Source organism: Rhinocladiella mackenziei (genome assembly GCF_000835555.1).
Source record: "Rhinocladiella mackenziei CBS 650.93 unplaced genomic scaffold supercont1.2, whole genome shotgun sequence".
Lineage (NCBI taxonomy): Eukaryota > Fungi > Ascomycota > Eurotiomycetes > Chaetothyriales > Herpotrichiellaceae > Rhinocladiella > Rhinocladiella mackenziei.
The window spans coordinates 1,164,231-1,176,905 of NW_013550603.1; the positions used below are offsets into that span (position 1 = coordinate 1,164,231).

Sequence of the window (12,675 nt, forward strand, 5' to 3'; positions counted from 1 at the left end):
ACACTATTATCCTTCCGATACCAAGGCGGTAAGGTAAACCCATGGTCTTGCGTAGAATAATGAAGCTTGACAGGCGCGAGGCTTGCCGGTAGGTGAAAACCACAATGCCGCCAAATTTCGAGTCGGGTACAAAATATGCAGCGGCGGCCTCTTTTGCCCCGCATATTCCGTGCCTATAGATCATATCAGGTACTGCTGTATTGCCGATAATCCGCACCAGACAAGTCAGCGTCCTCATTGTGGACTGTCGGGTAGTCGTTGACTTTTGCCTATGATATCCATGTCCCCAGAGAGCTTGGCAAAGCCATATCAATGATATCCCTCCATGAGAGAGGCCGAAAACCGAGGTAATTAATTATCGGTGCAAAACAAGATACACTTTCGCGAGAAGAAGATGGCAAGCCGCATACGTATTGGAAATGGCCGAAGACTTGGGACACATGCCAAATATGCAGCTAATGCGAGGTGGCAGGCGGTCGATGTGCTGAAGGGAAATAATACCGCTGATCGCCCAAAGTATCAAGGGAAGTTGAAGTTTGTCTCTATCATAGCGTTGCCGTTGGCCAGAGCTAAGAGACGATCGACCTATCCCAGCCAAACCCAATGCTCCATGTCGGAACCTCCATGTCAAGTGAGATAACTTCTTTGGGCAGTTTTGCTGCCTTGGACGAACGGCGACGGGGGCTGACCGGTAAGGCGAGAGTAGAGCGGGCGAGTATGGCTGGAGTTCCAATCCTCCAAGCGGGATGTTGAAGTTTTGGGAACGGAACCGCCCAATGAGCAAAACTCGGGTTGAGCCTCCAAAGTGCAGACAGAATCTGGAGGATCCAACGGATGAATCGAGAATAACAATATGGTATCCAGGAAATATTTGAGTGGAGTACGGCCAACCCTTTGTCTTCGGAGGCTAACCGCTTATGGAAGGCATGGTTTCAACGAAAGTCACGTGCTCTCTAAAGCGGATCTTGGCCATTTCCTGTACCAGGATTGGTGGTATTATGGGTCTTGGTGAAACGGATAACACGGAGTTATTGTGGAGCTTGACTCTCCAGGGCGCTCCACTACGACGCCACCTACCATGGCATCTGGCTTCCAGCACCTAGCACCCCTGGTTGGCACACTCGGATTTCATCTCCGCTTCCTGGCCTACTAGTAGTAGAGTTAGGCCATGGATCGCTTGCCATGCCATTCTCACGCCACATATGGGAATCTAGTAACATCCTATCTCCGTAACTGGAATCGGTTCACCGAGATTCATTCTCGCTCTATTGCTTTACGGAGCACCTAGAGGGAGATCCCAAAAGCTCAAGCATACTATTTATAGGGAGGCAAAGATGTCCTGTCCCAAAAGGGTTGCTACAGGCGACCGCTCAGACGACATCGAGCATCAGACCACGTGCGTCAACAGTTTCTCAAAGCTACTAGCCACATAAAAGGTAGTATTTCCTAACCGCCAAGTTCATGCCCACATCTGAAGATTGGCCGTGCGATGCGATTGACAATACCTCCATGTGCTTCCTCATCCCGTGAAGAAGATATACCGTTCATAGTCACGGTGCCCATCGTGGCAGCCAGCCAGCCAGCCGAACAAAGCCGTTTCTGTGGGTTGCCACCACAGTTGCTCCTTTGTTCTTTTGTTCTTGGCTTCGTGGTAGAGATCTGGCGTGATATTCGCTGGTTGCCGATCTAGGCGGGCTCATACTAACTGGTAGCTATCTAGTAGCTATCCAGTACTCTCGGCTCGGCATTCTGTATGAATTAGAATCGTATTGGACCCAGGTGCAGCAAAAATTATCGCTCGTGTTGGTCGTTGCCGTCTTCCAGCACCACGAAGAATCGTGAGAGGGTGTTGTTACCCCCTTCCTACCATCGAAAGCATGGTTGAAAGAGAAAAGAAATGGGACTCCAAACTAAGCAAGTGATCGGACGTTGACAGCTATGTAGTTATGGCTGTACGTGACTAAAAGCTCCCAACATGGCGTCGCTTCCCAACGAAGCAAAACTGTCGACCCCAGACACTCTTCAACCACATACCATGCTCCAATCTCTCCCACCACCACATTCCTCCCATTTTACGGTCTAGGACCCCAGGTAGGAACGTTCAAAGCCATACCCATAATAATACCGGAGATGATGCCAGCAGAAGGGACGGTCAAGACCCAACCGATGAAGATCTTGCCAAGTTGCCTCCAGTTGATACTCTTCAGATCGCGGTTCATGATAGCTACGCCGACAATGGCACCAGTAATGCACTGGGTCGTGCTGACAGGGAGAGACAATTGGGTGGCGAGCAAGACGGTGATGGCAGCCGCAAGTTCCATGGAATAGCCTCGGGTAGGGGAATGCTTGGTGACGCGGTTACCCAGGTTGCGCATGATGTGATAACCGAAAGTCCAGAAACCGACACCCAAGCCAATACCACCAACGGCCTTGATCCAAGTGGGCGTGTCGGTCTCGGCCGAGGTGACACCGGTACTCCATGTTTGATATTCGGTGGTGAAGGGGCCGATGGCGTTAGAAATATCGTTGGCACCGTGAGCTACGGACATAAGCATGGCAGTGCAAACCTGGGCGGTGGTCCAAAGATGCTCGACCTTGTTGTCGTAATGAATAGCGCGTTGGTGGACGGCGTCCAAGCCCTTGGACTGATGGGCAATGACATCACGAGTGATACCGTACATGAAAACCAATTTGAGGGTAGTATAGATCCGTTTGGGGTGAGCCCATGGCAGTTCATCGACAACTCGCAAGTCTTTGTTTCGCTTGCGGTCTAGGGGATTGGCGGGGTTGACAGGAGCTTGAGATTCCTGAATTTCATCACCCTCCGTGATCGGGCCTGTCTCGGCACTCTTGTTCGCGAATTTCTCTTGATCAATCGTATCGGCACTGCTAGCGTCGTCGAGTTTCAGTTCGGAGTCATAGTAATTCGGGACGAGTTCGGCATCCTCCTTTCCTGGGAAATAGAGAGTGTAGTTATCCTTCCATAGAAGAGGACCCATGGGGATGTGCCAGATGCGGAGACGATGGTCTTCCTTGACAAGCCTATGTACGGTTAGTACGGGCCTGTGAGAGCGGATACGTCCACTCACTTTCGGTAGTAGTAAGGCAAAAAGAAGACAGCGGAGATGAGGAGGATCCCCGCAAACACTCCGAGGATAATACCCGTCGCTTCTCCCGCGCCCATCTCTTCGAGGGTAGGGATGCCATGCCCACCACTGATGACGATGAACAGGGACAGAATACCAGCCGTCAAGGCATAGTAGATGGGGATCAGACGAATGGCCCATTTGAGAGGATCGCTGCGAGAGTGGACCAAAAGTTGGATGGTTCCGAAGATGACGGCACCGAAGCCAGCGGCGATGCACGGTGCAATACCCCAGGAGGCAGCGATTTGGGAGACGCTTGATTTTTTCCAACCCCAGTTGACCGGAATATTGGCCGCAATACCAACGCCAACGAGGGCCCCAACGATAGACTGAGTGGTGCTGACCGGGAAACCAAGGCGAGTGCAAACCGTCAACCAGGTGGCGGAACCAATTTCAGCAACGACGTTGGCCATGATCAAAACACCAGGAGAGTTCTCGAAGGGTTCGATGGAGAAGACACCACTGCGAATGGTGTCGGTGACACCCTGGCCGAGGGCAATTGCTCCCACAAATTCAGTGATGGTCGATAAACATCCCGCTTGAATCAGGGTCAGGGACCTGGAGCTGACCGAAGTGGCATACGAGTTGGCCACATCCTGTTTTGAGATGAATCGTTAAACATTGTCCACATTCACCGTGTCGGGTCGAAAAGCCGCGAAGACACGTACGTTTGCTCCGATACCCCAGACGGAGAGCAGGAAGAAGATCACACCAATGGCAAAAAGCCAGTCGAGATCATGCATCTTCGCCATGGCTGCGGTTGCTGTAAAGTCAAATCCCTAATAGCGGTCAAAAAGAACGAAAGAAGAATTGACAAACGAGAACAGGTAGAGAATGGATTCACGAAACACGATTTCGGCTTCTAATGTACTTGAAGTCCTGCTAGGACCCAACATCTTAAAAGAGCCGACACGGGCTCTTGATAGGAAAGATTAAATCTCCATCATGTGTCTTCCTTTTTTCTTTTTTTTGGCTGGATCCATGGCCCAGGAGAGGCGAGAGGGAGGTAGATATAGGCCAGTAACGATGAGATCCGGGACCACGTGGAATTCAGCAGCGTTCTGTGTCGATTGAGGTACATCATCCGGACCAGGAGAGAGCCGACGACGGTGGACTCGCAGTAGGTGGGCGGGAGAGAATGTCACGCTGCTAGATGGCTTGGCTGTGAAAGGGCGGGGCCAAAAGGCATGCTGTAAACGGTCGAGAGCAGATCGTGCAGGCAGATTGCGAAGGTGGTTTGGCGGCAACGATGGGCCATAGGCGTTTGAATCCATGTCAACGGTGCGAACAGGTTTGGTGTAGGCGGCACCCGAGGCTGGTCTGGGCGTATCTCATCCTGGCCAGGGAAGCACTGCGCCAAGCCCCTGCCAAGACAACAAGCACGTCTTGCCAAGGCTAGCGGAAATCTTGATACCGGCAGAGCATGCCGCCTTCGATATCCAGCAGGAGACCGTTAGGCGACGGTGCTACCTGTGTTTCGGGGTGCCGCAACTAGGAAAGTCAATTCGATGCGTTGAAACCCCCGTTCTCTGCCCTGAAACGAAAAATATCCTGCACAACATGGCCCAAGAGACAAATCTCAGAAAGAAGCCTTGTGCACGATGCTTGCGTGTTCTTGTGTCCTCTTGTTTCCGTTCTTCCGACTTGGCGGTTGCGCCCTCGCCTCCTCCCCGCCAAGCCCCCTGCGGCTAATCCAACAACAACCGGGCATGCTACCTACTCGGTGGCTATCTAGGCAGATGGTTAAGTTACTTGTGTACCCCTACAAATAGCGAGGGTGAGACCATCAGACAACTAGCAGCGGACACCGTCAGGCCGTCAAGCCCTTTTCAACCCCTTCTTAGGTCATTATGCAGTTCAATCTCCCCCCCTTGCTGGCAGGCCTCAACTTGACTGGCTTATCTGGCCTGTTCAACTTTGCGGACCTTTCGCTACCACCACCGCGCGAAGTTCTACCCGGCAGCCAATCGCTAACTGCAACGACATGGCAGACTCAGCTCGCCCTTCCCGGCGTCGACTTCGCGGACCACTGGGTCTACCTGACTGGAAACACCAGTTGTTGGAACCAAACTCGCTGCAATGAGTTCGATCAGGCCATCGTCAAAGAATATGAGATACGCCAATTACGCTCGCCGGCAGCCTCGTCCTTGCTATCCTTTGTGGATTGTGACGCAGAGCCAATCCTGTGCCATTCTTGGCTACTCCTTCCACCGGCGTTGATGCATATCTCCGCTGCCTCCGCGCCTGAGGACACGGTGATGCATCCGATCCCACTTCCCCTTACAAACACCTCTCGCTATTCGGACAAGCAACTCATCTCTGCCGACCAACAAATTGCATTTCTCATGAGTGATCAAGTCCCTCTGCAGGAATTTCGAGTCTGGGATGGATACATGAATCCGTTTATCGGTACCGTGGGGAAACGCGGCGGTGGCTTTTACTGGGGATACTTGAAGCATCGTTTCGGCTGGCTGCCATTACCGCAGCATGCTTTTACCATCTTCATCCTGCTCATCGTGCGACTTCTCATTCGGAGGTTTCAGCCTACTAATCCCCCTCCCAATGCGTTAGACATGGTAGTACAACCAGGCGCGATGAATTAAAGGAGCTAGATTTACCAAGGATGTCGGTGGATGCGGTCTGCCACGATCGATGGGTCCAAGAGTGCATATGGAGATTTAGAACTTAGACTTGACCTTCCCTTCTGGACTGTCACGTTCGTATTTCTTGAACACCATGTGTAAGACGGGAATGAATTGATATGTCCATCAAACATTTCTAAGTCGACGAACCGTTCATTCATGCATCTTAAATCGTTGTTGGAGGGTTGCACATGCTTGATGTTCTGACTTTAGTATCACCGACATGCGAAAAGAAAATAGCATATAGGTGAGTCCAATGTGGAAACTCTCCGTATGGGAACAACATACGGAGAGTTCTTAATTGATCCACAAGATTCACCCAGGACTTCCTAGCTCGTTACAGGTGTCTTGACTTTTACGTACTCCTATCAGGGTAGGCACTCTGTCTTGTGACAGTGCTGGCCTTGTTGAGTCAACGGGTGGGTATTGATCACGGTAGGGATGTAGACGGCGCTGATGACGAAGTCGGTTGGGAGATGGCCCATTGTTGTGTTTGTGTTCGGAGTGGACGGTAGATATTGATCTGAGGTGAGAGGGATTTTGCTGCTTCGGTCTTTTGTTCTTTTGAATTGGTCTGTCGCGGAAATATTTCTGCTGCTTGCAAATCGAGTCTTGGATGATGCTTGGCCTTATATGCTTCGACATCCAAGTCCCGTCTTTGTGCTCCATTTCTCTTGCGGCATCTTTTGCTTTCGGAGCTCTGGTACCCTTCCAGTCAAAGAGACCATGCCCAAATTGTCGCATCGACTTCAATACCAAATACCTCTCTCAAGTCTCAAACGAGGAAACCATACTCACTATAGAAAGAGATTTTATCCGTTGAGCCGACATTGTAAACATCGCAGCATCGTTAAAGGTGCCAGAGAAAATACATCTTTAGCCCTTGCCGATTTGAGGAGTGATTTTCGACAAGCATTTAGAATGCAAGAAGGCTGAAGGTGGTTCAGAGGGCGTGCACGACAAAGGACGGTCAAACACGGCATTTTAGGTTCGCTCGTCTCTACGGCGGATGGGTTACTGCTTTCGGTTCAAAGACGTTGCTTGGTCAAGTAGCTCTCAATCCGCCGGGCCGCGGCTGTCAACGCTTGAGCCTTGCCAATGCAACGTATATCAAACTGGGATGGCATGTATCTTTTCTCGATGTCCTCCGTCAACCGTCCGTGGTGTTCGAATGTGGACTAGTGAGGTTGGCAGCGCATGCACTCAGATCGTTACAACTCTGCGATCTAAGCTCCCCTTTATCGTTCGAGGCGAATTTTATCTTTGAAATCAAGTCCTGGGGTTGCTGTCGATGTAACCAAAGACGTGAGAGAGGTGTAGCGATACCTTGGGTGGACTAGGATGAGGATGAGGATAAGGGTGATGATGAGATGGAGATCGAACGTCCTGGGCTTCCCCCAGGGATTGGCTTTGCAGAAAACCACACATGTGATAGTGCCATCCCAGTAGAGAGGGCGCCTGTGCAGGTAAGGGACTTTGCCATTGGGCCATCTCAACCCTGATGCCGGGCACACCCCAGGGGAGCATAATTACCCATCGAGATGACCCGAGCTGCAAGTCAGGACATTAAGCCAGCATGGTAGCCTTGCCTCTCATCCATGTTGAAAAAGGGATCTAGGCCCCATTGAAAACTACTCACAAGATGGAATGGATCACCTTTCCCACCACGCGTGATATATTCAGACGTGCATAAGTCATGTTACCATCATCTAGTTTGACCGTTGTTTGGATCCCCCACCTTTTTGAGCGATTGGACGTGCTGTCCTTCATTGTTGTCACATCATGTCATAAGTCGTCACTGGACGTATGCTGAACCGACACCATTCCCGGATTGTGTAGCTCCGTATATCGGGCCCAGTCCTTCGTCTGGGGTGATGCTTCCTTCAATTCGGCGCCGGGCCTCCTGCCTCTCCTCGACTGTGATGCTGCTCTCATCCTTTTTCATGTCTGGCTTGTGTGGCTCCACGTTCGGTGAATGACCGATCGACATACCCACCCGGACCTGGTTGATTTCGTTAGCAACATATTGTAAGAAAATTTTTATTTTGTACTCGTGCTTACCAATGTTTCGAGGGCTCCGTTGCTATTATCAATTAGGTCCCCGTCGTACACCATCCGTCCGGGTTCGAAAAACAATAGGACCGTACTGCCGCCGAATTTGAAATATCCAAGTTCCTCAGCTCGTTTGACTCGTTCTCCTGGCTTTCGAGTGATGACTGTTGAACCGACCATCATGGCACCAATGCAAATGAACATGACCCTCCCGTGGGCCACCGAGTCAATGGGCACTAATACTCGGACGTTGTCGCCGTAGACATCCAGGGCTGATCTGATGGCCATCGGATTAACGGTGTAGTATTCTCCCTCGATGGCTTTGGGAGTTCCCAGAGTTCCATCAACCGGAACGTGGAAGCGATGATAGTCTTGCGGAGCGAGTCGGAAGATGCCCATACTGCCCCCTTTGTAGCGTTTGGCCTCCAGTGGATATGCATCGCCAAACAATTTCTCCAAGCTGTAGTCTCTTCCTTTGACCCATATTCTGGTCGCATCCTCGATCGTGTTAAAAACCACCGAGCGGCAGTCCGCCGGAGAAACGATGATTTCGGGTCGGTCAGGGGCACTGCAGGGTCTCGCGTTGGGCTTCAAGGCTCGATAGAAGAACTCATTGAAGTTCTTAAATTGCTCCGTTGGGAGAAGCACTTCGGACATGTCGAGACGATGGAAGGCAATGAATCCTTCGATCTGAGCCACAGAAGCCGGATCGTCGAATTTCCTGCCCTGTTTGATCGAAAGAGATCGGAGCATCTTTTTGATTCGTTTTTTTTCCATCTCCCGAGCTCCCAGCGCCTTGTAGAGCAACCGAATCCCAATTCGAACATAGACAGACATGCGCTCCTCATTGATCTGACCCGTGATACGGTCCTGAACCAGGATATTCGCACTATTAGCCCCCAGCCTGTATCCTCCGTAGCTGATCTTGGTAATGACTTTGGAGTACCACTTGCGTTGGGCCTGACTCTGAGTGACAAAGCCACCCATGACTAGGTTGTTGACCTGTCTCCAGTCAGAGCTGGCGCAAGTGGCAATGTGCGTAATTATGTCGGCTTCGGTACGCTTGTTCAACTTGGGCTGATGACAGATAGGACATTCGCGAATTTCAATCACATGTTCTTCACCATCTCCCTCGTCGGACAGATCGTTTCCAAGAAGTTTCCCCTCCTCGCCAGGAGTGCCGTGCTGCTCTTGTTCAATTGTTGGGGGATCAAGGCTCTTTTCAGGGTTGAGCGCCTGAGGATCAGACGGCTCGGTCTGGCCAGATACACCCAAGCCGCCCTTCAGTTTGTTTGCCAGAGATTTCTTCTCGCTGACTTTCTGCAACTGTTCTTCGAGACTGATGACGGCTTGGTCGAAAGTTAGATCCACCTCACCTACATCTTCGTTTTCGGAGGCAAATTTCGCAAAAAACCGGTCAATAGTCGACTCCTTCAGCGTTGACCCCAATGTGTCGAGCATGGTAGTAAATTCAATCTTGCTGATGCGCTTACTGTCATCGGCGTCATACTGTTTCAACATTGCTCTCCAGAATTGCTGCCTCAGCGCTTTGTACGGAAGGTAACGGCCTCGGATGTGCAGTTCTGGACTGTGTTTATCTTCCCAGCGTTCTTTATTCTTGAGTTCTAATGGTATACTATATGAGTTCATGGTGGGATCTTCCGCTGGTTGGACTGGAGTGTTGTCGGCGGCTCCGGGCACTTTGAGATTGTTTCCGTTGTTTTCCATGGGCGCGCTCGTAGGAGCCGGGGGACGGGCCGATTCATTGGCACCCATGCTTGACAACGAGAGCTGGGAATCGTCTCGCTTAACGCCGGAGCGTCCTAGTTTTGAGAGACTGCTGGCGGACGAGGTGCGAGATAGCGGAATACGAAATCTCGATTTCCCCTCTTTCTGCGCCATGGCCGGAGAGTATTCCGGAGGTTCAGGTAGGTCGTAGAGACCGGTTTGGGGGTCCTCCTCGGGTCCAGATTGAATCATTTTCTGGATGGGGAAGGAGGTCGAAGCCACGAAGTCATTTCCGGATAATTTGTCGCGATCAATCACGGTGAAAGTGAGAGAGTATCCTGTTTCATGGCGCATGATCTGGAAGACCATCTTATCGTTGTAAACTGGGTTCAGGTTGTGTCGAACAACCCTTGTCCTCAGAACCTTTCGACCCAGGGCCGTCACGACGAATGGATCCATGTCAAAAGAAGTCCGAGTCATGTTTCGTTCAGGAGGTAGATCGGTGATCTTGACGATTTCCATAAAAATGATGCCATTAACGTCATTATCAGCGCCCAAGAAGTTATAGGCCCTGGCGGCAATGGATTTGCGGCGAAGCCGGGCAAGTCTCTTCTTTTTCTCCTTCTTCTCTGCCGCGGCGGATTTTTGTGGGGACTCGTTCTCCGTAACGGATTCGAGGTCGTCATCGAAATCATCGACGTCCTCATCCGCAACAGCGTCATCCACGTTTGTAGAAACACGCGAGAGATCATCGTCCTCTTCTTCCGCTCCAATATACGCTTGAAATTTCTTCCGTATTTCTTCGGGGCTAGCGGATGGATTCGCGGAGTCGACAATGGTAAATTGCATCAATACTTCTCCAGAAACCGCACTCCCTTTCTTGCCAGCTCTTGCCCCGGACTTCAGTTTGTACCATTTCGGTTCCGACTGTACTTGACCATTGGGAAATATGTCTTCGATTGCGATGTCAAATTCGCCCATGTAATCCTTGCCGAAGCGATCCTTGTCCCAGCACATACATTCGAGTAGCGGTACTCCAGTCAAGGGTATGTCAAAGCATATCTTCCATTCGGGGTTGAGGTTCTTGCTAATCGATGGAGTTGATTGTTTGGAGTTTCCAAGGGTGACGACAAGGTACTGATGATTGTTAGAAGAGATTGAGCAAAGAAAACTCATAGAGGACATACTGGATCAGAGGTGCCGGACTTGTCTTTCGCAGCTAGGTTTCGTGCCTATGGGCAAATGTTAACAGTTGGATGTCACTCCCGACAGCCACGGAATGTGGTACCTTTATGACATAGACCTTGAGAATGAGAGGTTTTTGGTCAGTCAGTGCAGGTGTGCTGTTACCGCTTCCAAGTCTGGGTGGGCTGGGCCTTCTTCCAGCATCACTATTGGAGGCTGCGTTTTGGTCTTTATTTCTGTTTCCCCGGTGGCTGATGCCTCGAGGAAGAGATATGTGTACCATGTCTAGCTTGTAAAGAGAGAATAAGATAACTCGACGACAAGGGAGGGGACTCTGTTGAGGTGGAGGTTCTCAATTACTGATGTTGTCCGTAAGGCGGTGATTCCTGAAGTACCAGAGGAGGAGGGGGGGGAGCAGGCTGAAAGTTGGACCGAATTTGCGGAATTGGGGCGGATATGAGGGCAACGAACCAACGAACGAATGATTTCGAGAGGGTGTCAAGGTCGACGTGAAGAAGAGACAGGATGTTGGAAGGTGAAACAGATCGCAGGAGGAACCCGGAGAGAAAGTTGTGAAGTGATCAGTCCTCAGTGGTGGGAGCGGTTGATTTATGATGCCATAGCACAATCAAACGACCCCTTCGTTCACGGGGAGAGGATCTTTTTGTGCCATGGAACTTCTCCAAGTATTATTAGCTCTGGGTGTATTCGTAGCACGAATGACTTGGCGGGATCTTCTGTAGGACTGACGACTTGCGGACCAGAACTTTTATGCTCGGAAGTCAACTTTGCTCTCCAAACGGTCAAGTCGAGGTTCATTCGCAGGCTCACAACTGGGAAGTCGGGGGGGCTTCGTATGACACTTCGTATCCAAACGGTGATGGTCTTGAGTGGTCAGCCTCGCCTATTGCCGTCCGTCCAGACCGTCGAAAACCTAGGACCGGTTTATTGTGCAGGTTCAGGCACCAGAATCCTCCCTGTCGTGGTGGCCCCTCGATCAGCACCAGACCTTCCATTGGCGAGAACCGGCCCCTCTTTAGCGACTAGGGCCCCAACCGAGTTAGAATTCCGGGTATCTGTCTATTCACTCGTGTTCAAGTCCCAAGGGATGTCAATATCATCGTTGCAGGTTGACTGCGGGAAGGATCTTGAACGACTTCTGCATCGGGACCCCACGGAAACTTGGAAAGTCTTGGGGCCGGGGCTAGGTCATCAATTTCTATTTGTATATATTTGTATATAGTTGGTCGCTCCAGGCGGTGATCCGTGCAACAGCGTTTGCATGTGCTGAGATGTTATCCTCTTCCAGGTGGTACCTGCTACAGATATGGAGTGGACGGGTTTTTGTCCCTCGTTCAGTACGTAGTTCATGGGCTGAGACACCTAGTGCCTCGGAACAGGACCTCCCCAACTGGAACGCATAAAGTCGTTGCAACTTCACGGTTTGGAAGTGCTCATCTGTCAGAGTCGGCCTCCACTCGGGGTCCAAGAAGCGACGTTGATACCTGTCAATGACTTGATAGCTGTGCTGAAGAAAAGAGACTCTTGAATTACCTAAAATTCCCTCTTAACAGGCTCTGAGAGTGATTTGCCTAAAGCGGCGACCAAAATGCTTGGCGCTGAGCTGGGCGATGTAAACACTGAATGAGGCCGCGATGCGAGCCCGAGCACGACTTGGCTGGCAATTGTGGTGCAATCCCTCTACGATTCTTCCCTCAGCCCACGCCATTGTGCTCGACCATACCGTCCAAGCTTACCACTCGTCACCGAATGGCATTATTAGAATGAAATCCTACTCGTATAAAGCAGGACTATGCGTATGCGACCAGCCGCCCAAGTGATTGCGAAACACCCACGTCTTATCCACCACGAAAGTCCAGATGACTATCCTCGTCGCGCGCCAGCCGCTACACCCTTTGCCA

The 12,675-nt window shown here is 51.0% G+C and overlaps 3 protein-coding genes across 3 annotated transcripts; 1 reads left to right on the top strand and 2 right to left on the bottom strand.

Moving 5' to 3' along the window:
* Nucleotides 1-2,072: 2,072 nt before the first annotated feature.
* On the bottom strand, nucleotides 2,073-3,898 carry Z518_02224 (uncharacterized protein; the record flags this gene model as incomplete). The annotated part of the gene is made up of 3 exons (XM_013419253.1): nucleotides 2,073-3,042; nucleotides 3,090-3,742; nucleotides 3,815-3,898. The coding sequence occupies 3 exons, from the start codon at nucleotides 3,896-3,898 to the stop codon at nucleotides 2,073-2,075; spliced, it is 1,707 nt and encodes a 568-aa protein (XP_013274707.1).
* A 1,098-nt stretch (nucleotides 3,899-4,996) lies between these two features.
* Z518_02225 (uncharacterized protein) lies at nucleotides 4,997-5,828 on the top strand (the record flags this gene model as incomplete). The annotated part of the gene is made up of 2 exons (XM_013419254.1): nucleotides 4,997-5,712; nucleotides 5,759-5,828. 2 exons carry the CDS (start codon nucleotides 4,997-4,999, stop codon nucleotides 5,826-5,828), a joined length of 786 nt encoding a protein of 261 aa, XP_013274708.1.
* A 1,755-nt stretch (nucleotides 5,829-7,583) lies between these two features.
* Nucleotides 7,584-11,036, bottom strand: Z518_02226 (phosphatidylserine decarboxylase; the record flags this gene model as incomplete). The annotated part of the gene is made up of 4 exons (XM_013419255.1): nucleotides 7,584-7,790; nucleotides 7,850-10,705; nucleotides 10,756-10,800; nucleotides 10,857-11,036. 4 exons carry the CDS (start codon nucleotides 11,034-11,036, stop codon nucleotides 7,584-7,586), a joined length of 3,288 nt encoding a protein of 1,095 aa, XP_013274709.1.
* Between the last annotated feature and the right edge of the window lie 1,639 nt (nucleotides 11,037-12,675).